The following is a 25076-nucleotide window of genomic DNA, read 5'->3' as shown; positions in this document are numbered from 1 at the left end:
AGGGAAGGGGTTGGGAGAGTGCATTCTGACTATACTGTGGAAGAGCTCAGAAGGGAGAGAGGAAGAAGGGCTGACCAGCTAGCTCAGGAGTCTCAAACTTAGCAACTTTAAGATATGTGGACTTCAACTCCCAGAATTCCTCAACTAGCCATGAGGGCTGAGGAATTCTGGGAGTTGAAGTCAACAAGTCTTAAAAGTGCCAAGTTTGAAGACCCCTGAACTAGTTGGTAGTGGTGGATATTAATAAACATGGATGAATTCATCATACATTTGTCAGTTTAAAGGGAAAGTGATTCAGCAAAGGAAAAGCCACTGAAGAAATTAAAACTGGTACTTTTTTTCTTTTTTTCTACAGTTTGAAATATTTTATTAGATTATAGAATAAAATACAAAAATACAAAAGCAAATAGTAGGACACAATAGGGAGAAAAAGGAGAAAAAGTGAGGGGGAGAAGGGAAAAAGAACAGACTTCCTCTGTTGTAGAAGGAAGCATTAACATTGAACCTCAACTTTTTACTTTTTCATAATATTATAAACTAGCCATTTCTATAATAACAAATGAATCTAATCAGTAAAACTGAAAATCCGCCCCCCCTTTTTTAGTCATCAAGTTTTTGACACCTTGCTAAGCACTGGTAGTACTCAAATATTCTCATGTCCTAAAAGTGATACAATCTGTGAAAAGGTTGAAAAGCCCTGATCTACAGTATTAGATGTAAGATCTATTATATCACTTATATCAATTGGCCATGTTTTTCTTGGTAGAATTTTTTTAAAGTACTTTTTTTAATGTCAGATATATCATTCCATTATAAAATAATTAAGATACTAAGATAGATGTGTAAAAGGAGCTCATTAACCAAGTCTATATCTTTATGGAGAATTAATTAGTATTTATTTATATATCACTGTGCAGAAGTATTTCTTATTGTCTTCGTGAACCATGGCTCTCAAATATATATTTGCAACTTTAAAAACTCTTTTATAAAAGAACTGTGTAATTAATTCATCTGCTATTCTATAATTAGCAGTTTTTTGAACTGATGGCAATCTATATTCAATCACTTCTTAAATCTTGCCTAGATTTGATTTTTACAAAAGAAGGTTATCTAGAAAAGGTCACTTTAGCAATATGTAATTATTTTAATATTGATTCACAAATATACATTGCCAAACTTTCAATTATATATAGTCTATAATTCTAAAAAAATTTTTTATTTACAGATAGCAGATCAGATGTTCTTTCACAGTGATTATCGGCCTCTCATTCGTGATGCCAATAATTTTGTATTGGATGAGCAGACACAACAGGCACCACATCTCCTGCCACCTCCATTTTTGGTTGATGTTGATGGTAACCCTCATCCATCAAGATTTCAGAGATTAGTTCCAGGACGGGAAAACTGTAGAGAGGAACAGCTTATTCCTCAGATGGGGGTAACTTCCTCAGGTATGTACAACTTCCAACTTTGTATGGTACCTTACTGTTTTCTAAGATTTTTGAGAGGGGCTTTTTAGCATTCTTACCAGCTTCAGTTCCAAAGGCATAAGAATAAAGGTAAATGTTTCCCTTGTCTAGTTGTATCTGACTCTAAGGGGTGATGCTCATCTCCGTTTCTTAGCTGAAGGAGCCAGCATAGTCCAGAGACACTTCCATGATCATGTGGGCAGCATGACCAAATGCTGAGACATAAGAAACACTGTTACCGTCTCACCAGCCTTCTTTGTATTTCTAAATGGGTCATTGAAACAATGGCAAGTTTCTTATTCATAATCTCTTCCATAGTGTTTATGAAAGAGAAAATTAACACAATCAATGTTAATAAGTATTAATTTAGTGGTATTAAAGAAGTAGTTTTGGGGAAATTGTGTTCGTTTTCTCCAGTGTGTAAATAACAAGTACTTGATTCATTAACATTTTGACATCTGAAGGAATGAACATTTTTGTAATGGATTTGTGTCTATAACTATTTTACACTTTTTTCACAATTTTCACTAGATCAATTGAATGATATAAATTAGCATACTTTATTGAGAGATTAATTCTTTTTTGTTAAAATAGATAAAGAGTATGTGTACAAGCTTAATTTGCTCTATTAGTACTGATCTCTTAAAGATGGAAAAGGAATGTAATTTTATTTATAGACTTATATCCCACTTTCTGAGACAAGGTTTCATAGAACTTCAGTTTTGGTCAGTGCCAACATATTTGGATGTAAGATATAAAGGATTTGAAATTACACATCATTTATTCATTTGTGATAATTCACAGGTAGAAGATCTGAACCATTACATATTACACTGCAAATTATATCAGGAACTCAGATCTAGATTTATTATGTGTTTGTGAATTCAGCTGAATCAGTCCAACATCAAAGAAAAAAAGGTCTATTTGCATATAGATAAACATGTAACAAAACAACTTGCATTGCTTGCATGATCTTAAGGAAATACAAACTCAGATGTTGAAGACAGTGCTGTTAATTTTAGGGAGCATGAATGGAATTAATATGGATTGTGCAATTTTACATGAATTACGATAAAAACTTTCATTCCAAATAAATGTATTGAATAGTTGAACTCTTAAAGACTTTAGGCACTATTATAGACTATGTGCACTTTAAATGTATAAAATATATTTCATATTATACAAATTCTACTTTTAACAGGACTGAATCAAGTTTTGAGTCAACAAGTTAGTCCTTTGGATAGCATGATACAGCGACTTCAACAAGAACAAGATCAACGTCGGTCTGGAGAGGTTGGAAACAGTAATACAAATAGAATTGGCAGAGGTAAAAAAATCCTTGTTTAATTAATTTGAATAATTTAATATACTATATTTCATTTCAACTTTGGCATTTTTAAGTTGTATAAACTTCAACTCTCAGAATTCATACTGTCTGGGAAATTCTGAAGTCCACATATCTTAAAGTTGCCAAGTTTGAAAATCACTGATCTAGTAGATTGACTTGATTTTATCATGGAAATAGTATTTTAACCTAGTAGTAATGGCATTTAAATCATTTTGCAATAAAATATATGTGTGTTTATTAAGACATTTGCTCACAAAAACAATGTAATTAGTAACAGCTTTAAATTTCCTCTCGGTTACTTAATACATTGTTTAAAAATATTCATTTCTGTTTTGTTCTCTCTGTTTATGCTCAGTAAACTCTACCTCAGAAGTGCATTCACCACCAAATGTGGGATTAAGACGCAGTGGGCAAATTGAAGGTGTTCGACAGATGCATAGCAATGCCCCAAGAAGTGAAATAGCAACTGAACGGGATCTGGTAGCGTGGAGTCGAAGGGTTGTAGTACCAGAATTATCAGCAGGAGTATCCAGGTAATAGATGAATCTAATGGCATTGTATTTGTAAGCTTACATTATGAACAAAAGTGATGCTTTCTTTATGTTGGCACAACACAGCACAACTCTCCACTCTTCCAGGCAGAATTTTCTTTTCCAATTCATTCATAATACTGGAATTGTGTCCTCTGATTTATTTCTCTGTGGGCTTAAATTTAAGTCTTAATAAACATTCTATTTAACAAGCACAAAATTAATACTAGATTTCACAGTATGCTTTATGCTACATTATTTGCCTAGTTAGCCACAAGAAGTAACCTATCATCTTGATGTGATTGTTCCTTAATAATTTCTTACTGTTAGCTGATGCTGGATAAAAGATTAATTCGCCGCTTCCATTAGTATAAGGGTGGGGCGGAAATCCCCCTCCTTCCCTTTCGGAGGTATTTTGCTTCTTGGGGATCTTTTCCAGGAAATTAAATGTAAAATAGAAAAGAGAAGATTGAATTCCTCACCCAATTTCAAGCACGCTGTTCACAGTTGTGCTGGTTAGTGCTTTTGGACTTCAGTTGCTAATAACTTGGGCTGGTCGATACAATACAGCCAGCCTTTCTCCTGTCAAGTTAGAAAGCTTTCCCCAAGTTGAATGGAATGGCCGCCACTGTTCCAGAATCCCTGGAGCACCCTTCTTTCTTCTCACCTCTCTGGGGTGACTTAGAGTTAAACCCATTTAGGGTCCCCTGGCAGGGCGAAATTAGCCAAGGGGGTGCGGAAAATCCGCAAGCCTGTGACCATTTCCTACTGCGCAAAACCGGAAGTCCTGAGTTATTGACTCTTTTATTGGGTGCTGTAAGATTTATTATTATGAAGCTGTATAGTCTTAAAGAGATTGGGATGCAAATGTATGGCTCCTGCCACAAAAATTGAAATAATGCATGTAATTCTAATACATTGAAGTTAACTTTAATGCTTGAATTTCTGTCCTGCAGTAGGCAAGAAGAATGGCGAACAGCAAAGGGAGAAGAAGAAATAAGAACATACAGAGCAGAAGAGAGGAGAAAGCACATTATAAGCCATGTTCCTAGAGAAAATAAGATACCATCTTTGCCCAAAGTAAGCAGTGCCCTCTTGACAATAATGTAGAGTACAGGTAGTCCTTACGACCACAACTGAGCCCAAAATTTCTGATGCTAAGCAAGACAGGCTTTAAGTGAGTTTTGCCCCATTTTACTGCCTTTCTTGCCACAGTTGTTAAGTGAATCACTGCAGTCATTAAGTTAGTGAATCTGACTTCCCCATTGACTTTGCTTGTCAGAAGGCCCCAAAAGGTGATCATATGACCCCAGGGACACTGCAACTGTCATATAAAGGAGTCAGTTGCTAAGCATCTGAATTTTGATCATGTGATTATAAGGATGCTGCAGTGGTTGTAAGTGTGAAAAAGTCATAAGTAACTTTTTTCAGTGCCATTTGTCTTTGAACAATCACTAAATGATTGGTTGTAAATCGAGGATTACCTGTATTATAAACTGGAAAACAAATAGGCTGGACGTGCCTAGCTTTGACCTTATACTACTACTGCTCTGCACAAACTGTTGGCTCAGTCCTGCTACCTCTCCAGTTGAGCCCAGCGAGCAATCTTCAGCAGATGAGGCTCTGTGCTCACCTCTGTTTCAACTCTTCCCATTGGCTTATTTCCCCCCTCCCCCTGCCTTTTGCTGCCCTCAGCTGCAGCTCACCGACCGTCACTGTCTTCTTCCTCCTCCTGATTCCTCCTCCAGGTGCATGCAGGCCCCAGGATGTACATGGCAAGCGTGGCAGGGTAACAGAACCTTGTCTGCCAAAGGTAGTTTGCCTGACCTAGTTATGGAGGAGGCGGGATGGCAGTGCAGGTAGTGGCTGAAAGGCAAAGTTGGGGGGGTGGGTAGGTTGAAGCCCACCTGTGCTTGTAAATGCATGCAGCAGCCATTACTGTGAGGACCACTCATAACTCAGGACCATCAAAATAATGACTGAACAAATGAGACAACTATCTATAATAGTGGTGTTTAGTATAGTAGGGTTTCTTGCTCTATGTGAAAACCTAGTTAGCTAATGGGATTTGGGGGTTTTCAAATTGTGAGCCACAGAACTTAGATTCCATAAGAATTTGATGAGATTCCCTAAATGAACAAGGGCAAAAAGAAGAAAAAAGTTCAGTTGAATATAGTTTTCTAGCATTAGGACTTTTCTGTTTGATCAGGAATTTTCTTTTAATTAACAAGTTCTTCAGACTGAAAAATGTTGAAAGACCCTGAACAGCTCTTTAGGGTTTAAACATCTTTGTTGTCAGGTTGGAGAAAAAAATTCTTCAATTACCTGCAATATTATTTTCATATTTATTCATAGTTACAGTTTAAGAAATGGATAAACTATTTGAGACAATAGAACGTTATAAAAATTTCTACATTCATAGCACTAGTAGGGTGTTTTTGTACAATTCATCCCACTACAAGCTCCATGTTTTCACAGATATTTATTTAATGTTATACTTGCATTTTTGGTCCTTTGGGGCCATTCAGACTGTAATATTAATGTCAGAGTGTATAAAAGAGAACAGAGTTTATCTAAAGCCTTTTTATCTCCACTGGTAAGCTATGCCTTTGTATTGTTTCACAGTTTTTTCGTGATCCTGATTAATGGTCAGTTTATGTATTTCTAGAACCATTCACATGATCACGTATTGGATGTTGGGGATTCAAAAAAACAACAGGCCAACCAGCATAACTATCGAACCAGATATGCCTTAGAGGAAACTGTCAGGCCAAATGAAGACATTGAAAATGGAAGCAGTTCCTCAGAGGTAAGAATAATATTGTAATTCATTTTAAATTACAGCAAACCCTTTTTTCAGCATACATTGGATTAATGGACTACAGATATAATACATAAAGTCCTCAGATGTATCAGACAGAACCACAATTGATACATCTTCCAAACAAATAATAAATAATAAACACAGTTTTCCCTGGTTTATCAATATCACATTGCTATTTAGGGAAGGCAGTATAATGCCTCTTTCCCTATTTGCTGCAGTGATATGTATGGTTTAGACCAATGGTGGCGAACCTATGGCACGGGTGCCAGAGGCGGCACTCGGAGCCCTCTCTGTGGGCACACGTGCCATTGCCCCAACCTCGCCTCCCCCTGTGAGCCCCCCCTCCAGCAGCCCTCCTGAAGGAGAGTCGCCCCTGAGCGTGGCCCATGTGGAGCAGCACAGCCAAGGACATGGCAGCCAGGCAGCACAGACAAGACACTGCCCTCACACCCCATTGTGCACAGTTGATGCTGCAGGGCGCGGGCAGAGGGCATGGCTGCCATGGCGCTGCTGGGCTGCCTGGGTGATCTGCGGTGGGCCCTGGAGGCGGTGAGTGGCCCTGCGGGCAGGCGGGGCAGGGGATGGGGTGGAGCAGGGGCGGGGCAGGGGGTTTTGGGCACTCTGTCTCTAAAAGGTTCGCCATCACTGGTTTAGACCTATTAGAGCAGCTGGCTGTGACATCCTTCTTCTCTGAATACAAGAACAGAAAACATTGGTAGATTTTGTGTGTTATAAATATGGACTGCAGGACAGTGTAAGAGGAATATTCTTCAGAGGGATAGATAGGTTGGAAAAATAACATTCAGACTTTATATAATTTGGCTCTAATTAAACACCTTCCCCCCATTAATTAAATCAAAGACTTACTTTATGGCCATTATAATACATATGTAATTCTCAAAGCTTGGTATGTTCTTTTGAACATAAAGTACTATTTTGTCTGCAAAAACCTGATAATTTGCAGTTGATATATGCAGTTATCAATTAACATTCTGTAGTTAATTGTAAAGATAATTGATTATTTTGGACTTACACAATGAAATAAAGCAGCATTTAAAATTTTGAATGAAAAATGAAATTTCAGTACCATTTACATTATGAGCTGGATTCAAAACTGGACATGACTATTCATTGAGTTCTAATATGGTGGATAGGGGTTTCCCAAACTGAGATATAGCTCTTTCTGGGAGCTTCATAGAGTCCAGGGAGGTGTGAAGATTTTTATTTTATATGTCTTTATTAAAATAAAGGTTTGTTGTATTGTTTTCATTATTCATTTTGGTGTTGGGATTTTTAGGGGAGGTGTATACATTAAAATTGCACTACAGGAAGGTGTATTGACAGAAAGTTTAGGAACCCCTACTCTAGGTTGTTTGCATGTAAAATCATTTATAACTCCTGAGGTTACTTGACTCCTTTCTTAAAGGTAACATTTCCTGAACATTAGTTAATGCTTCTAGACCTGTCCATCTATCACATATACTAAATGTAACTTTAACTTTTCAGGAAGAGCTTTTTAGCAAATGTTCAAAGACATTTTGTTTTCTTAATACCAATCATGGAAAACCTGACTTCCTTTAACAGACTTACTTATTGATCATATAGGTAGTTATGGTGATTTAAACTAAAAATATTGTAATTAAGTCATAAAACTAAGGCAAATCCCAAACGATATAAAAGAGAATTCAGCAATCACATATAATATGAATATTCCAGTGCTATGGAACCTTTTACTGCAGGTTCAAAAACAAGTGGGGTGTGCTTCTTCTGAAATGGGCATTTTTTTGATGTTATACCCAAATTTATACCAAAGAAGGTGGCCTTTCTGATATTCTGGTTCCAAACCTTTTTAGTTTTTCTATATTAATTACCTGTTGTGAGTCTGTGGGTAGTAATTAAAGAGCCAGTGTTTGGTTAGATCTTAGTTTTCAACAAAATTGTTTTATGGATAATTTTTTCAACTTAACCATTTTATTGTATTTTGTTGGGGGGGGGGGTTGTGAGCCATCCAAAGTGGCATCAAAATTGAGTGAAATGAAGTCGCTGAAAAACTGATTCTTAATCATTAATTCCTTTATTAAAGCAATTAGAAGTCCTTCATTACTTTTAAAGAAGGAAGTCTTAGCATGTCAGAAGAAATGTCTGAATATTATATTGTTCTTAGGAAGGAGAAATTGTTGTTGCCAGTGGTGGAACATCAGAAAATGAAAAAAAAGCATGGAATAGTGATGGTAGTTCTAGGTAAGTGACTGAATATCAGAAACTATGCTGTTTAAACTTAAATGTGAGATTTAAATGCTAAGATATATGTTAATTGTTCTGATTCATAAAATATACTTTGAGTAAAAAATGAAAAACGAGTTTAAGAAATTTTTATGGAAAAAAGAATCCGGTAAAAAGACCGTATGTGTACAGGTATATTTCCACCACTTCTTCCCAATGGGAGCTGCCTCATTCCTGTTCACCTTGAAGATAGGAAAGTCCTTTGGAATGACACATGAGACAGGAAAGGATCATCATTAAACTCCCTTCTGAATATCTGTTTCTAGGACTTGGTGTTGATATATCATTACATTTTCATTCATCACGTTGAAAAACACAGGCAGTTCCCAGGTTAAGAATGTGTTAAGAATATTTAAAACAATTCTGAGATACCACTGAAGCCATGTATATATATATGTGTATGTATGTATGTGTGTATGTATGAATGTATATGCATATATGTATGTGTGTATATGTATACATGTATGTGTATATGTGTATATATGTATATAATGTATATATAATATTTAGCAAACAGCATGTTGTCTGGGTTCATGTATATTAAAAAAATGAATAATTAATTATCAGAAACAATATGTTAATCGCTCATTAGCCTTTTTACTAATATATATTCATTGTTACATATCAAATTCCTTTCTCTTTAACTCGTTTTTCTAGCCATTGATAAAAATTATCCCATGATCTAAAATACACTGAATCTTCTTTCTCTTTTTATCTTTAAAGTCAGTCTATCCATTTCTGCACACTCTAAAGCAGAGGTCCCCAACCTTTTGGGCACCAGGGACCAGTTCCGTGGAGAGAGGTTTTTCCACGGACTGAAGGGTGCATGATTTTGTGTGCTGCCTGCAACTTGTGGATGGGGCTTGGCTTGTTTGTGCGAACCGGTTGCTGGCATGCCATGGCGCAGTACCGGTCCATGGATTGGGTTGGGGACCCCTGCTCTAAAGTGGTACATTTTTTAATATACAGCCTGTTTTTAATAGTTTTTTCTGTAACTGATTTTAGTGGAAACACTAGAAGCTACCTATTAAATAGCAACATTTGGATCTTGCACAAAGGCTCATGGAATTTTGTTAGTGGCTCTTTTTCCTTTAATATTTTTACATTTTTTTTTTGTCAAACAGCAGACCTGAACACATTCTTTAGAGAAAAACATCTTCTCTACTATATTACAGCCTGCTTTTTCACATTCATCTTTGTTTTGTTTTTAAAAAAACAGCTTTTCATATAATTTAAACATTTTTTGTGCTGGTCCATGACCATAATAAAGATTGAATGAAAAAATGTTTTCTTTCTGACAATACTGACTTCAAAATCCCCTTCTTGGGAGTAGAGAAGTAATAAATAATTAGAGCATCTGATGAGTTAAGAGTATCAAATTAACATTTTATTATTAGGTAATTCTTGTTATCATTATTTTAGTTCTGGCCCATCTGGTTTATGCTTACAATTATAGCTTATGGTTCTGTATGAAGTTGCAAGTAACATTTGTTCAGTGCTTTTCATCTAAATTCATTCTAATTCCAGAAGAACTACGACAAAAATTATTTGTTTCATCTAGTATTCCTAGCTAGTTTTTCAGTATTGAAAACCGATAGGTTTTTTTTAATGTATATTAAATTTGCACATCAGTGCATATATACGTATTGATTCATTATTTCACTTCTAGTGATTATTCTAGTGATTACTCAGATTGGACAGCAGATGCTGGAATTAATTTGCAACCACCAAAGAAAGTTCCTAAAATTAAGACCAAGAAAGTAGAGAGCAGTTCAGAAGATGAAGAAGGTCCTGAAAAACAGAGGCAAAAACAAATCAGAAAAGAAAGGAAAAAAGGTATTGAAGATAAAGATGGTCCATCATCTCCAAAGAAAAGGAAACCGAAAGAAAGGAAGCAAAAGGTTGTACTAGAATTATAAAATACTAATTTAAAATGCTTCTTATCAGTAATGCTTATTTCTCACTAATGTAAATACATATGAATTATACTTTTAATTATCCAAATAGCTAATATATTAAAATTACAAGTTAAGAGGTGTTCATTTTGCAAGATTTTTGATTCAAAGTTTGCCTATAAGGAAGATGAATGGAATTTGTTAATATACCTTCTTATTCTGTTCATGAAATAGCAACGCTCCTTCATACATCTCTTCCCCATCTTACCAAAGTATGAATGGCTAACAGAGTGAATGAGTCCATTAGTGCTTGGACTGGAAAAAAACAATGAGCACTTTGTTCAAATGCAAGGTGCAGGGGTGAAGGACAAATTTCTTCCTACTAGTTCTCTTTGTTCAGATCAAGTTGAATGTGAGCATTAATGCACAACACAGGTTGAGTATTCTAGCTTCAGAATTTTTTGTTACAAGAATGTACATTATTAAAATGCAAAAAATAGAGCTCACAATTAATCTGAACAAACCTATAAACAACATTTAACAAATATAGGAAAGTGGTTTTACAGTAATAAAGAATAAAAAATGGAAGCAGCAACATGGTTCAGCCAATTATATTGACCACTTGGAAGCATGCAGAACTATGAGCCTGGCTTCATCCTATTTGGGATTTGTCAGCTGTTGCTGTATGAAGTTCAAACCCTTTACTAGAATGGACCTTTATAATTTAGATAATTAAATGGTGCACTAGGTTTTAGGAGCTATGTAGTTCCTGGCACTCAAAGGAAAAGTTATATAGAATTCATCATAGGTTTTGTACAGTTCATCTTCCTTTAAGATCTCAGAGCAGAGAGATACAGATATTTTGTCATGCTCCCATGTGCGCCTGCGTGCACACAAACACACACTCAGACCTTTTTAGTGTTGCAGGGAAATTTATCTATTTTTAGTACAGGTACATCTTCTGTGGTGTTTTCAGTTACTGGTATATTGACCACCAAGAGGCAGGCTCCATTGACCAGTTAAGTGGTTAAGCCAAAATTAACACAGAAATAACAGTTCCCTATGAACCCCCCTGCTAAGATGAGATTTGGGATGTACTTATATTGTTTCATATTGCATGGTTTTCTGTAAAACAAGAAAGATAAAGCATCTGTACTTTCCCCCATCTTGGCTGGCCCACATGAGATCAGTTGAAAATTAAAAATCAAATGTAGAAAAGGGCAGCACAAGGGGCGGGAAAAGATGAGTTGGATCTGATTCTGAGCAATTGCTGCGGGCTCCGTCAGTCGGCTGGTGGCCATGAGAGGGCGAGAAAAGAAAGCACTTTTCTGCACTTCCACAGAACTTGTCCCTCTCCTGGAACAGCCTGAGGAGGCGATTGTCACATGAGGGGATAGGGCTCAGCTGAAGCATAGCCTTTTAGTCTATTGGGCAGAGTTCAAGTTTCTCATGTGGCCTTTGGGGAAATTAATTGCCAACCCCTGCTTTAGACAATTTTTTTAAAAAAAAAAATTGGCCTTGAATTGATGAAAACAAGTTAAAACTCCTGAATGTTAAAATATCCATCCAGCCATTTCTATCTAACTCTTAGAAGTCTTTACAGATTCCAACAGTTTAGAACTCTAATATTTTGATCCAGCATTTTCTTCCATCATCTTGACACATATAAATATAGGCACTATGTTTTAATTAATTCATTATGTTTTAATTTGTCCAGTAACTGGAATTTTTGGAGCAGATTAGAACATTATTTAAAAATTTATGAATATTTTAAAAAGTAAAATCAGTAAAATAATACATTAGTAAGAACATAGCTAGTAAATTATTCTGTATTTCATTTCTAATCAGTCTAGAAAATATTTAGTCAGTCTGTCATGGGGGACAACATTCTAAATTCAATCACCAGAATTGCTTGTGTTTCTGCATTCACTATTACATATGTGAAAAGGACAGCTATTTCCACAACTTTGGGGTATCCCTAGTCCCAAATGCAAATGTCTAGAATATTAGGAACCCAGGTGGGAAATACAATTCTTTCAAGGTGAACTCTGTCCCTTTTATAGGAAAAAGGAATTAATAAATGCTATATTAGTCAATTAACATGAAGGATGCTGACATTTTTATCAAATACCTATACTAAGTTCAAATGTGATGGGCATGTTTATTTATTTTGCTAATAGAAAATTGATTGTGATGGTTTAATATTACTGAGCCTCATGCATACCTTATTCTAATATGGCTGTAAGAAAATTATTAAAAACCTTTATTTTCATTTTTGACATGATGTAGCTGATAATTGTATTGGAAAAGGAAATAGAAATTGCATATGTGGGGTTTGTTCCTGTATTGCTAAAACTGAATTCAAATGCTTTTGAGAACAGCTAAGCTTAAGCTAAATCTTAAAATTAAATAACAAGTTCTAGAATTTAATTTAGATATATGTGCATATTTCTTTAGAGGTTGGCTATGGGAGTGCTGACTGAAAATGGCTTGACATTAGAAGAGTGGCTTCCTTCAGTATGGATTACAGATCCTGTTCCTCGACGATGCCCTTTTGTACCACAAATGGGGGATGAGGTACTTTTTCTTTCATTTTTATGCATGCGTTTGCTTGCACTTTCATGTTCAGTTTATTGAAGTGCCAATTAAAAATCTCTTCCTCTGTCAATTACTGTTGAAATAAGGCAAAATTCTGATGGCTGTTTTAAAATAAAAAATTATCAAGTTGTTTTTACAAAGACTTAATGCTATTCTGGAACACAGGAGTCATGAATTAATGCTACTGTTAACATATAAGCTTAGTTCATTTTGTGCTCTCATTTGGAAAAGAAACTAGGTATTTGTTCCTTATACCTTCAGCTTAATTTAAGTTTTTCTATTTCTTTTACATCTCCCCTATTTTCCTTCCTTATTTTCCTCAAAAACAAGCTGTTTTATCCCTCATTTCATTCTACCTCTTTTTTCTTTTTCTTTTTGCCTGTTGGATGGTCCCAGGGAGTATCTCTCCCACAAACACGGGATAGAAAAGTAGAATAAGAATTATAGAATTATATTTGGGTTGGCATCATGACCTGTGAGCAAGGAAACTTAGGTTCAAGTCCACTCTCAGCTGAGTGACCTGGACCAGTCCCAGTCTCTAAGTGGAACTATCTCACAACATTGCTGTTGTGGAGAAAATGAAGAGAAATCTCAGAATGAACTACCTTGAGTTTCTTGTGAAAAAGTGGGCTATAAGTTAAAGAATTATGAATTATGAATGAGAAGAATTGCCAAGAAGGTGGTAGCCTTTTGTATTCCTCCAAAGAGACTCTGCCATGAGTTGTCTTTCTTTTGAATGTAAGAAATAGTAGGGAGCCATAGGCAATCATTACTAAATCAGTAATTTCAATTGAGATGGTGACCTGGGAGTGACTTAGTTCACATATCCTAGGCATCTTCCATTGGTTAGGCAAGACTCTGCACCTTTGAAAAGTGAGTCTCTTTTTGAAAACTCGCCATAACATTAATGATATTGAGAAATGGCAGTGTTCCAAGTTTAAAACACAAATTTAGTTAATTATACCAGCCACCGGAGACTTCCAATGAACATGGCCGACTGACCAGTCTAGGAGGAGTTTCTTCCAGACCGAAGCTTCTTCAACTATTAATGAGGAACTGGGTTCCCTTTGTTTTTAAAACATATGAAGTATCTTTGAGGGTGAAATACAAGGACAAAAAGATGTGACTCTATTTTATTACCTTTAAATAATCTATAGCTTTGGATTGTTTTGTTGTGAGTGGCTTAAACTTTCTGATTTTTAGAATTCTAATTGGTCAGGAAGCATTAACTGATTTATAAAATATCTACTCTTTGACCACAAGAGGGAGCTAAGAAATTTAAAAGCGTTTTTAAAGAAAAGTTTAGTGTTTTAAAATGGATGCTTAAAAAGTGTTTTTCCCTTTCCTGTTAAAGAATCTGAAAGAATAGAGTGAATGTTGTTAATATAAATGATGATAGTCTATAAAGATTAATAAGTGTAAAAAGAAATATTACTTTCCACGGCAAGGAAAAAAGAGATGGTTAAATTCAGGGCTTTTTTTGTCATAGAACGCCCAGAACGGAGTTCTGGCACCATTTTTGGATGGAGCCTTGTAGGGTAGGCAAGGCGGGTTGTATGACATGTGTGAGTTCTGGCACCTTTTTTTTTTAAAGAAAAAAAGCACTGGTTAAATTGATTGCCTTATCCAAAGAAGAGAATATATCTAATTTTGCTTTTATTTGGAAATTGCGTCAGGATTTTGTCCTTGTGATGGGAAAAAAATATGAAACTTTGATTTTGGTTTTGCTGATTAGATAGGTTTGTTGTTATGGAAATGGCTAGTATACAGTATATTACTATGTAAAAATAAAAAATTGAGGCTGTGATATCTTCTACTGTGCTAAAAAGAGTCTGAATTCAACACTTTTTTTCTCTTTCCCATTCTCCCCTATACATTTTCTCTTCCTCCCTTTTCTTTCCCCTAGTTTCCCACTATTTCTATTTTCCTTTGTATTTTACATTCTGATAAACTAATAAATATTTTTAAAATTATACCAGCCACCAAATAGCACAGAAGAGCCTTATAGGCCCCATTTGATTTTCTTCGTCTTTTCAGGGCATTTGTAACAATAAATTTCTAATGCAGCATTGGATTTTCAAGCCTCTCTGATTTTCGCTAAATATTTCAAAGAAGCTGTTCTCATTTCTGAATATTCTTTATTCTGAGACGGATTTGATTAAAATATATGATGTCTTCTAAGGGGTTCCAAAACAGGGCATACTATTTCTTTTTCTTCCTACCTATTTGTTATATTCTCTTCGTAGAAAGGACTTAATTTGAAACCTTTGTGAAAGGAATCAGAAATCTAACTGGCTGGATTGTCACTGTCTGTTAGAAACAGTAGCAACATAAATAACCCCAGATATAAAGTTCCCAGGTTTGCTTCATAAAACAACATCAATATTTTTACTTTACTGTCAAAGTTTACCTGAATATTTATAATTAAAAATGCGGCAAAATTCTGTCTTTTGATGGAAAAAGAATGATGGAAGTTTTCATAACCATTCCAATAGCCAACTTGTTAGGAGAATGATAGACTGAACCCAAAGTTTCTTTTTAGATTTAAGTAAGAAATACATAAATTCAGCTTGAAATAAGATACGTAAGTGTCTTATAAATCATTAAATTTTGCTAGAAATATATTCCATTTTTTACATGGCTACATAACAACCCACATCTGATGCCTTACACACTAAACGAGAAGAAAGTTACATTTTGCTGTCTGAAATAAATAGCCCTTTAGGACAGGTAACCCCTCACAAACTGTTAGGTCCAAAAGCTGATACTTCACAACACAATATTTATATCAGTGCTAATGACTCTTTATACTTCCTTTGTATTTGTTGAATCACTTGAGTTAGTTTATGCTATTAGCTGGTCATCAGAACTGAGGGATCCAATTAAAGAGGAAGTATTTTTTTTAAAGTAGGCTATAAATCGTAGTTCTCAAGTATTAATAATATAGCTGAGCATTCTCTGCAGATGATCTTACAGTGATCATCTTATATTCTGAGAATCATTCATCAGTGTTGCTGTAGTTTTTCTAGTATGTCTAACATGATCAAGTAAATAAATAAATGTTCTAATATATAAGTTTATGTTAAGTAAACTGTTTAGATGAGTATTGACAGACTAATAAATTGTGAATAGGAAAATGAAACACAGTTTTATCCATCAGGTATATTTATTCTTAATCTAGACCTATTGAAGAGAATATTTTAGATGGCTTCCTGTGTGGTAGATAAATGTAAATTGGAATGGTATTATTAATATTTCACATGCAATCTGAGATCAGTTGAACAATTTGGAAACATTTTCATTAGATATATTTGTAAATCCCATATAAATGCCCCAATTTGTGAGTGATGAGTTGGAGCCAAGGAAGAAGACACCCTATTTTTTCATCCTTTATGTAGCTCTAATCATAAAATATGACAAAATCAACCTTTCTGATTGGTCAGCGGTTATGCATTAGGATAATTTTATTTGAGATGTTTTGTGTGCTAATAAACATGATACATCATAACAACTATAAGAACAAAATGCTCAGACAATTGAATCTTGGTTAATTTACAGTAACTGCTTTATGTTATATTATTAATGAAAATGTTCCATAAATGTGCTGCTCTAAACTAAACAAAGCTTCAAATAGATTCTTTTTAACAAAAAACATTTTCATGAAATGCTAAGTAGGATTATAACATTCTAAAAGTTAATTGGCAACAGGTTGCTATTTTTAAATGAAAAATTGAAATATAACTCTGATTTTGGCAAATACTTTCAATTATAGTGTTGGGTTCTTTTAGATGTACAGATATTTCATGCATTAACTGTGATACTTAATTTCTGAAGGTTTACTACTTCCGGCAAGGTCATGAAGCATATGTTCTAATGGCAAAGAAAAACAAAATATATAGCATTAATCCTAAAAAACAACCATGGCATAAAATGGAGTTACGGGTATGTCTCCTCCTTGCTCTTTCTGTTTTACATTCTTTGTATATGTAAACTTATAGATTCTTACTTGGAATAAATCCTACTGAACTAAGAGAACAGAAGGGTACCTACCCTATATAGTCTCAGCTTTTAAATCTAGCTATATGTGTATTTCTACATACAGTCCATTGCATTTAATGGTAATTATTTTATCATATTTGAAAGGTCAAAACAGTAATATAGTAGGCCCATTACAAGTGTGCAAGAGTTACAAGCCATCCTCATTTAATGATCACTTTCAATGGCCATTCTTGCAACAGCACTTAACAAGTGACAGTTATGACTGGACCTTGTACTTACCATCCCTGTGGTTATGTGATTGCAATTTGCAATCTTTCCTGCTGGCTTCCCACAAACCAGCAGGAAATTAGGCGTTGTGGTCATAATGAGGCCCTCATTTAATGTTCTGCGTGATCCTTATTAAATGATGGCAACAAGCAGCCTGCCAAATTGCAGAAATAAAAGATAGAGATTATTTTAGGAACATTTTTGAAAACTGTTACTTAGAAACTGTATAGAGGCTATTTGTTTCCTATATACTTTCTTATGCAAGCACTAATTAAAAAGAATGTGAGAAAAGATTAGTGTTCTATTTGATTATACTCTCCAGGGCTGCCAGATAGACAGATAGAAAATGAATTTCAGTCACACTGCTAATATAATTTGGCATGCCTTGCTATATGTTACTGAAGCATTGCAAACAGTCACCAACATCTGTCGTAGATGTATTTACAGTTGGGGCTTGGGGGGGGGGGAATATATTACTGACTAGTTGCTAAAAAAACCCCAAAGGCTACAATTTCTGTTTGGTGGATGAGAATATTAGCGGGGGGAGCGGGACAATTAGTGTTGCTATCCAAAAGAGAACCCTTTCCTATTTAACTGCAGTTATGTGTAATAAAACTTTTAACTGCACAAAAAGGAGCTAAGTTTAAGTCATGGACGGACTGTTTTTAATGAAGGATTTTTTTTAAAAAAATAGCTGAAATCTGAAAGGGTAAAAAACTTCAGAAAAAAGCCACTTAAGTTCAAACATGACAATGTAGCAAAATGCAACATGGACTACATCAAAATGTACATAAGCAGTGTACATTCTATACACCGGTAGAAGTTTTGTCCAACATAGCCTCCGTTCTGTATGTGCAGCATCTGATGTTCACATGTGTGGTCTCATACTTGTCAAGTAAACAAGTATTCCTTGAACAGGTGATAAGTAGAATTCCATAGAATTTTGAAGTTGCACAAGCTTGACTTGGCTTTTAATTATCATCTGGCTCCTCTTTATACATGTGGAGAACTGGATCTTGTACTGAAATCAAGCCTCTCCCTTAATTAATAGATTATAATTTGGTTCTCTTACTAGCATCGTGTCTCTTACTTGTCTATTTTCAGGCATGACTGGTTTGAGTTTTTTTTTAAAGAATAGAATATTAGGTTGGAGACTCCCAGCTGGTCTTAAACTGAAAAAGAGTGGGTTGAAACGGGCAAGTTTCTATTTAAAACTATAGGTGGATATGTGTGTGATTGTGCTTTGTGATTATGTATAATTGTGCATGTATGTATCATAAGGCATTGCTATCAGCACCAGTTACATGTGCAACCTAAATAGAAGAATTAATTTCCCTAAATAACCAGGCAGCCCTTATTTAGAGGGGAAGTTTTCTGGCAGGAGGGAAATGTTATTTTAAAATTCAAAAGGGAGCAAAGTTGAAAAGCAAAAGGATGGGATAGAGCGGTGATTTTTTTGTTCTAGTCATACACTGCCCTGCATTGTTTTAAAACCATACTTGAAGTAAAAAGTATCGGGGTTGCGTCAGTTGGATAAAAACATATATTCAACAGTGCTAATTGTCAGAGCACCACCACTGAGTCCAATCAAGTTTTGAGTCCCTTGCAGAATTCCTATTTACTCTCTGAAGTCTTTCACCCACAGCTTTCATGTCTAGAATGGCTCCCTCAATACCTCATGCAAAATGGTTTGCTGACTCATCCCAAAACTTAATCCATTCAGCCTAAGCCAATGACAGTTCACCGTGGCTGACTTGCCATGGCCAACTTGCTGCAGGACAACTCCTCACAGCCAACTGGCCACAGGAAAACTGGTTGGACAAAAATTACACTAATATTAAAGAAATGGTGGAATAGATTCATTAAAAAAAGGATGCAAAAGAAGGGGCAGCAATTAATTTTTAAAATTTATTTTAAATAATTAAATAGAATTGTTAAATGGTTCTGCAGAGAGTTGTCCCATGGCAAATTGGCTGTGGCAAGTTGGCCATGGCGAGTTAGTCGCAGCAAGTTGGCTGTAGCTAGTTGTCCCATTCCCAAGCCAAGAAGCATGCTGTCCTGGCTTAGGTAGAAAGACAGAAAAGATTATGCTCCAGTTTTTAGACTGAAGACAGCACTGCAGTTAGGTCCCCTGGAATACCACTGAATGATTGTAATGAGTATATTTGGTCTCATTTTTAAAAAAGTGTTTCATCCTAAGCCTGAAAAAAATTGCATATGGTTAGAAGGAAGCTATTCATGAACTGTTCTGCTTCAGTTTATATTATGTATAAATACCATTTTCTGTCTGATTAGATTTTGAGCAAAGTACAGTGAAGATATCATACACAGTGATCAGCAGCCTCTTAGTAAGAGATGATAGAACATACTGTTTACCAGCTGCTCTCGCTCTATTAGTTGTTTGGTTTTTCTGTTTAATTCAGAGGTGTAAGTTACCATGCTTCTCTCCCCCCCTTCTTTTTTTTCCACCTGAAAAGCATGATAAATTACTATCAATATTTTTATTTTTGTTTAAGGAACAAGAGTTAATGAAAATAGTTGGAATAAAATATGAAGTTGGATTGCCTACACTTTGCTGCCTTAAACTTGCTTTTCTTGACCCTGATACGGGTAAATTGACTGGAGGATCATTTACAATGAAGTAAGAAAAATCCATGATCATATATACAATTTGATTTATATGTCTCTCTGTCTCTTTCTCTCTTAACCCCTCTCCCACATGTACAGCTTTGCGACATATTTTATGTACATACAAAATAAAACATGTTTCTAAAATTAATATCACTTAATTAGCTTAAATAGTAAATTTGGGGTGTAGATTTGGAGATTTAATAATATCTTATTACACAAGGAGGGTTTCCATTTCTCTGTCCCCCCCCCACACACACAAATCCCCCAATGCATTTCAACCTTCCAGGATAGATTTGGAAGACAGACTGGGAAGAGAATCTGATCTCGCTATGACAGCTAAACATTACTGGGTTTATTTTATTATCTACTTAAGTTAACAACATGATGCCCAAAATACTCCTAAATGGTTCCAGATACTCTTACATTTAATAAAAATATTTTTATTTTTATTTAAAATGCTGAAGCCTTGTATAATCTCCAATGAGATTACCGAAATCTTTGAGGGCTCTGGGGGATCATTTTGGGGAACAGCAGACAGCATCTAAAAATGTTGCCAGTCCCTCAGTTTAGCATAGACAGAACTGGATACAGGCAATTAATGTTTGATGATAGACATGTAATTGAGAGCATTGTTTATTAAAGCAAATGTCTGAAATGTGCTTTAAGAAACTTCATTTGATTGTAATTGTTATGCCTATCTCCCAATACAGAGGAATCTCTCAGGAGAATACATTTCTGTTCTTCCTGCCCTCAATATTCCTGCTTTGGGGGATGAAAATCTCTGAAAAGACAGAATTTTCCATTCTTGCATGACTAAAGGGCCACTTGTACAACATTATATTTCACCTACAGAACTTTTCCCTAATAGTGGAACATTTTTATGCTGAACATGTATAACTGAGGATAGAATTAGAAAAATAGCTGGCTTGAGAATTCAGGTTTGTGACTGATCAGGGAAAGGATAATAGGCATAAAAAGCCATTATTCCTATCTAGGCTTGATATCTATAGACAAGAAATTATTTCTGAAAAAAACTGGCTACTAGACAAATTCTGGATGAGAAATGATAGATGGTAAAAATGTAGCTATAGCTTTTCCTCGCATTCCCCACCCCCAAGAAAACGACAGATTTAGCTGCTTTTTCACTGAACTTTGCTATCAAACATATACTTTAGTGTCTAGTTTAAAATATGGAAATTAGGTGAGATTGTTCTACTATTTCTTGATATGTCTTGCTTTGAATGGATGAGTTCTTCAAAGTAACACGTTTTTCATACCATTTCATTTTGATTATGACTAGATATCATGATATGCCAGATGTGATAGATTTCCTAGTTTTGAGACAGCAGTTTGATGATGCAAAGCACAGAAGATGGAATATAGGTAGGTGCTCTAGAATACATTTCAGTGGTTTCATGGTCAAAATTCCCTGTGATTTCAATAAAATATATGATAATTACTTACCCTTTTGTATGTGTTTGGAACCTCATACTCTTCCATGGGTTAGAAGTTTGGACAACAATATTAAAAATCCTTGCTATTTTGAGAAATGCGTGCCATAAGAATTTTCATTATATTCTCAAGTGAATAATATTTTTGTTTCCATTTATAGTTCTTAAATTAGAAATAGCAGGCTGTTGCCATACATATACATAGTAGAACAACCCTGCCTCCAGAAGTTGTGAATGCTCCAACACTGGAAGTTTCTAAGAAGAGACTGGACAACTATTTGTCTGAAATGGTATAGAGTTTTCTGCCTGAGCAGGGGGTTGGACTGGAAGACCTCCAAGGTCCCTTCCAACTCTATTATTATTATTATTATTATTATTATTATTATTATTATTATTATTATGGATCATCGCACAGTCAGCCAGATGTTCAGACTGGATTTGGCATTTTGTCTACCTATCGAGTCCTTACCCAGGATCTGGGATAGGCAGATGTGGATGTTTGATGGTATTACAGATATCGTCGCAGGATGGATATTATTATTATTATTATTATTATTATTATTATTATTATTATTATTATTATTATTGATCATCACATATTATTATTATTATTATTATTATTATATCTGGAATAAGTAGTATAAATGTTTAATATTTTTAGATATAAAATTTATAGCATTCAGATTTATTGTCATTGGAAACCTCACTTGGCTTTCTTCTTTCTTCTTAATCCTTTACTCTCTCTCATACTGGAAAGTCACCTAGCCAGTTAAAAAAATGCTTTTTAAAATTAATTCCATAAGGGTTTTGATCTTTCAACCCGTGCACAGCATGGGACTAAATTATTTGAGGGACTGCCACTTCCCTATTACATCTACCCATTCCATCAGTTTGAGCAGGACAAGTCTACTAAGAGGCTCCATCTAGGATCTAGATGGTGTGTGCCTTTTCTGCTATGGCCTCCACCTTTTGGAACATCAACTTTGCCCCATCTCTATTATTCTTTTGGAAAAATCTTGTGTGGTTTCTTCATGAATAGTTCCCAGTGTTCAATTTTCCTTTGAGTTGGTTTTATCTTTATTTATATTTCATAGCTGGTAGAAGCCACAAACATACAAAATGACACTAATGCATAATTCACGTTGCACAATAGTGTCACGGCATAGGCACAATTAGCCTCACTCCCAGAGACATTCTGTGCTTAGAAAATTTTCCTTGCCTGTCGAAATAATATTTCTGGCCCAACTCAATTTACCTTTATAGAACATCTGACAACCTACTTGTTATAGAACATTTGAATTTTTAATTGTATGTATCTTTGCTTGAAAGACTGCTGGTATTTTACCTCTTCTTCTTCATGCAAGTGTTGTCAAATTACTATTAAAATAGTAATACATATAGAAATGGTTAATTATATAGTTTGGTGTACCTGTGCAGGTGATCGATTTAGATCAGTAATTGATGATGCATGGTGGTTCGGAACAATAGAAAGTCAAGAACCTCTTCAGCCTGATTATCCTGACAGCTTGTTTCAGTGCTACAATGTCTGGTCAGTATGTTTGTAAATACAGCAATATTTAATTGCTCTGGTTTTTAAAATTCAAGTGCATTTAACTGTAACTGTAACTGGTTAATGCCATTATAGTATTTGATATTTACTGTTTAAAATTGGCAAAACGTATTATCAGTAAATATTTAGATAAATAATATTGTCGAAAATGTTTTTTTATCTTTTTTTCTTTGAAGTTGGGACAATGGAGATACTGAGAAAATGAGTCCATGGGATATGGAGCCTATACCAAACAATGGTATGTGCCTATTTTCTCCTAGATGTACAGAAAGAGGATACAGAACTTAAAGTGTGCAGATGTGATAATCTGGAAAGCTGATTTTGCTTTAAAAGAAGAGAGAACTAGTTTTGGTTAATGAAATGATTAATTTTATTTTGTTTAATGCTTCTTGTTTTCAGGACTGTTGGGTTTTATTGGGCCAAATTATTGTGAACTCTTTAGAAGCAGTAGGAAGAAAATAATAATTTCAATTGTTAAGCCCCTTTTTTGTTTGTTTAGATTCGCATTAGTCGTAAATTGCCTAAAAGGTGTGAAAACCCACATATAAAGAGGCTGGGCTTATTAGTTAAGCCAAAAATTCTGGTCCTGTATTATTTTTATCTTCATAATATCATGTGATTAGACCCCCCAATTTTGTTGCGGGAGAACAATTCTTATGCTGCTATCAGGATAGTCTTTTTAGTCCAAAACTGTGAGTGAAGTTAGCCATCTATCTTGGCAAAATATGCTAAGTGAAACATAGAAACCTGTTCATAAATGGATTACTAATTAAAACAATTCCTACATTTTTATAGAAAGAGTATAATTCAGTACCTCATGTATAGAAGTGTGGGAACAGTTGCTATAAAGGAACAGTGATTAATTATAACTTTTAAATAATACTTTGCATTATTTCATGTTGGGAAATGTTACTATTCTCTTTCCTATCTACGTTTCTTTTTTTGTCTGCTGTTGTTATGTATTGGGCTATTAAAGAATCTCTTTTAGTCAGAAATGATGAACTGAATTTGGCCTAAAGAACAAATCCAGCTGCTGTGGGCCATAGGAGTAGGATAACAACTTCGGATGTCATTTAAATTTCAATCCTTGATATTTAGTTCTCTAGAGAAGTCACAGGGAGTCATTGCTCCCCATTTTCTCTAGAGAGCAACTGGATTTGCATGTACCTTCTACATGCATAGGGAAAGCGTACTGGAGAAATCTAATACAAGAGGAATTTTCCCCACCAGGTAAGTTGTTTTGCATTAATAATTATTATACCTAATGCTTTATTTCAGCTGTATTTCCAGAGGAACTTGGAACTAGCGTTCCTTTAACTGATACTGAAAGCAGATCGTTAATATACAAACCTCTGGATGGAGAATGGGGTTCCAGAACTCGTGATGATGAATGTGAAAGAATAATTTCAGGGATAAATCAACTGATGACTTTAGGTAATAATTTTACTTAAAGCAATGCACACAAACACACCCACACATACCAGCTCTCTAAGTAAAAGTTTCAATACAAACATTTTCAAATCAAATTTAACTCCTGCTGACTTTCATAAAGATATCCATATAGTTTTCTTGGCATCATAAAGAAATGGTTTGCAATTGCCTTCTTCCAAGATCTAGATTGCATCCTAATCTAACCTTCATCCCTGGAAGTTTGTCCCATCCAATACTAACCATAACCCACTGGGCTGAACCTTGCAGATCACCGAGATTGGCTGCATACGGCCACCTCGGTGAGCAAGTAACAGTTTTTCTTGTATTAGATAATTATAAAATCTAAATCTGGCTTCTATGTCTAATTTCTTATTTAAATCACTTGCTGAAGTAAAACAGGTTTTAGGATGCATTTCTAATATGGTGATCATTTTTTTGTAGAATAAAGACTCTAATGAAACAAATATTAAAGAAAATTCAGATACTTGTACTAACCATGTTTAAACAAACTGTTTAATGCTCTTGTTGCTTTAACATACATACATAACATTTGTTTATTTATTTGTAAAATCTAATAACATTTTATTGTAGATATTGCTTCTGCTTTTGTGGCACCTGTGGATTTCCAGGCTTATCCAATGTACTGCACTGTTGTTGCATACCCCACTGATCTCAGTACAATTAAGCAGAGATTGGAAAATAGATTTTACAGGTTTGTTCTAAAGTTCATTTTATTCAAACTTTGCGTATGCCACTTGCATTTCCTCATTATATACATTA

At 35.0% G+C, this 25076-nt stretch overlaps 1 protein-coding gene across 1 annotated transcript in view; it reads left to right on the top strand.

Annotated features, from left to right (window-relative positions):
* LOC120318920 (pleckstrin homology domain interacting protein) overlaps positions 1-25076 on the top strand; it is a 92557-nt gene that overhangs the window by 48615 nt on the left and 18866 nt on the right. The window contains exons 17-31 of the mRNA XM_039367082.1: positions 1226-1451; positions 2671-2796; positions 3173-3350; positions 4304-4427; positions 6016-6156; positions 8336-8412; positions 10124-10355; positions 12807-12926; positions 16782-16889; positions 19730-19854; positions 21145-21227; positions 22733-22844; positions 23042-23103; positions 24144-24299; positions 24888-25008. Coding sequence (XP_039223016.1) covers positions 1226-1451; positions 2671-2796; positions 3173-3350; positions 4304-4427; positions 6016-6156; positions 8336-8412; positions 10124-10355; positions 12807-12926; positions 16782-16889; positions 19730-19854; positions 21145-21227; positions 22733-22844; positions 23042-23103; positions 24144-24299; positions 24888-25008 — 1991 coding nt within the window. The remainder of the gene's footprint in view (positions 1-1225; positions 1452-2670; positions 2797-3172; positions 3351-4303; positions 4428-6015; positions 6157-8335; positions 8413-10123; positions 10356-12806; positions 12927-16781; positions 16890-19729; positions 19855-21144; positions 21228-22732; positions 22845-23041; positions 23104-24143; positions 24300-24887; positions 25009-25076) is intronic.

Source organism: Crotalus tigris, unplaced genomic scaffold, assembly GCF_016545835.1.
Source record: "Crotalus tigris isolate CLP2741 ecotype Arizona unplaced genomic scaffold, ASM1654583v1 scf7180000020550.821452, whole genome shotgun sequence".
NCBI lineage: Eukaryota > Metazoa > Chordata > Lepidosauria > Squamata > Viperidae > Crotalus > Crotalus tigris.
This window is presented reverse-complemented; position numbering and strand designations above follow the sequence as displayed.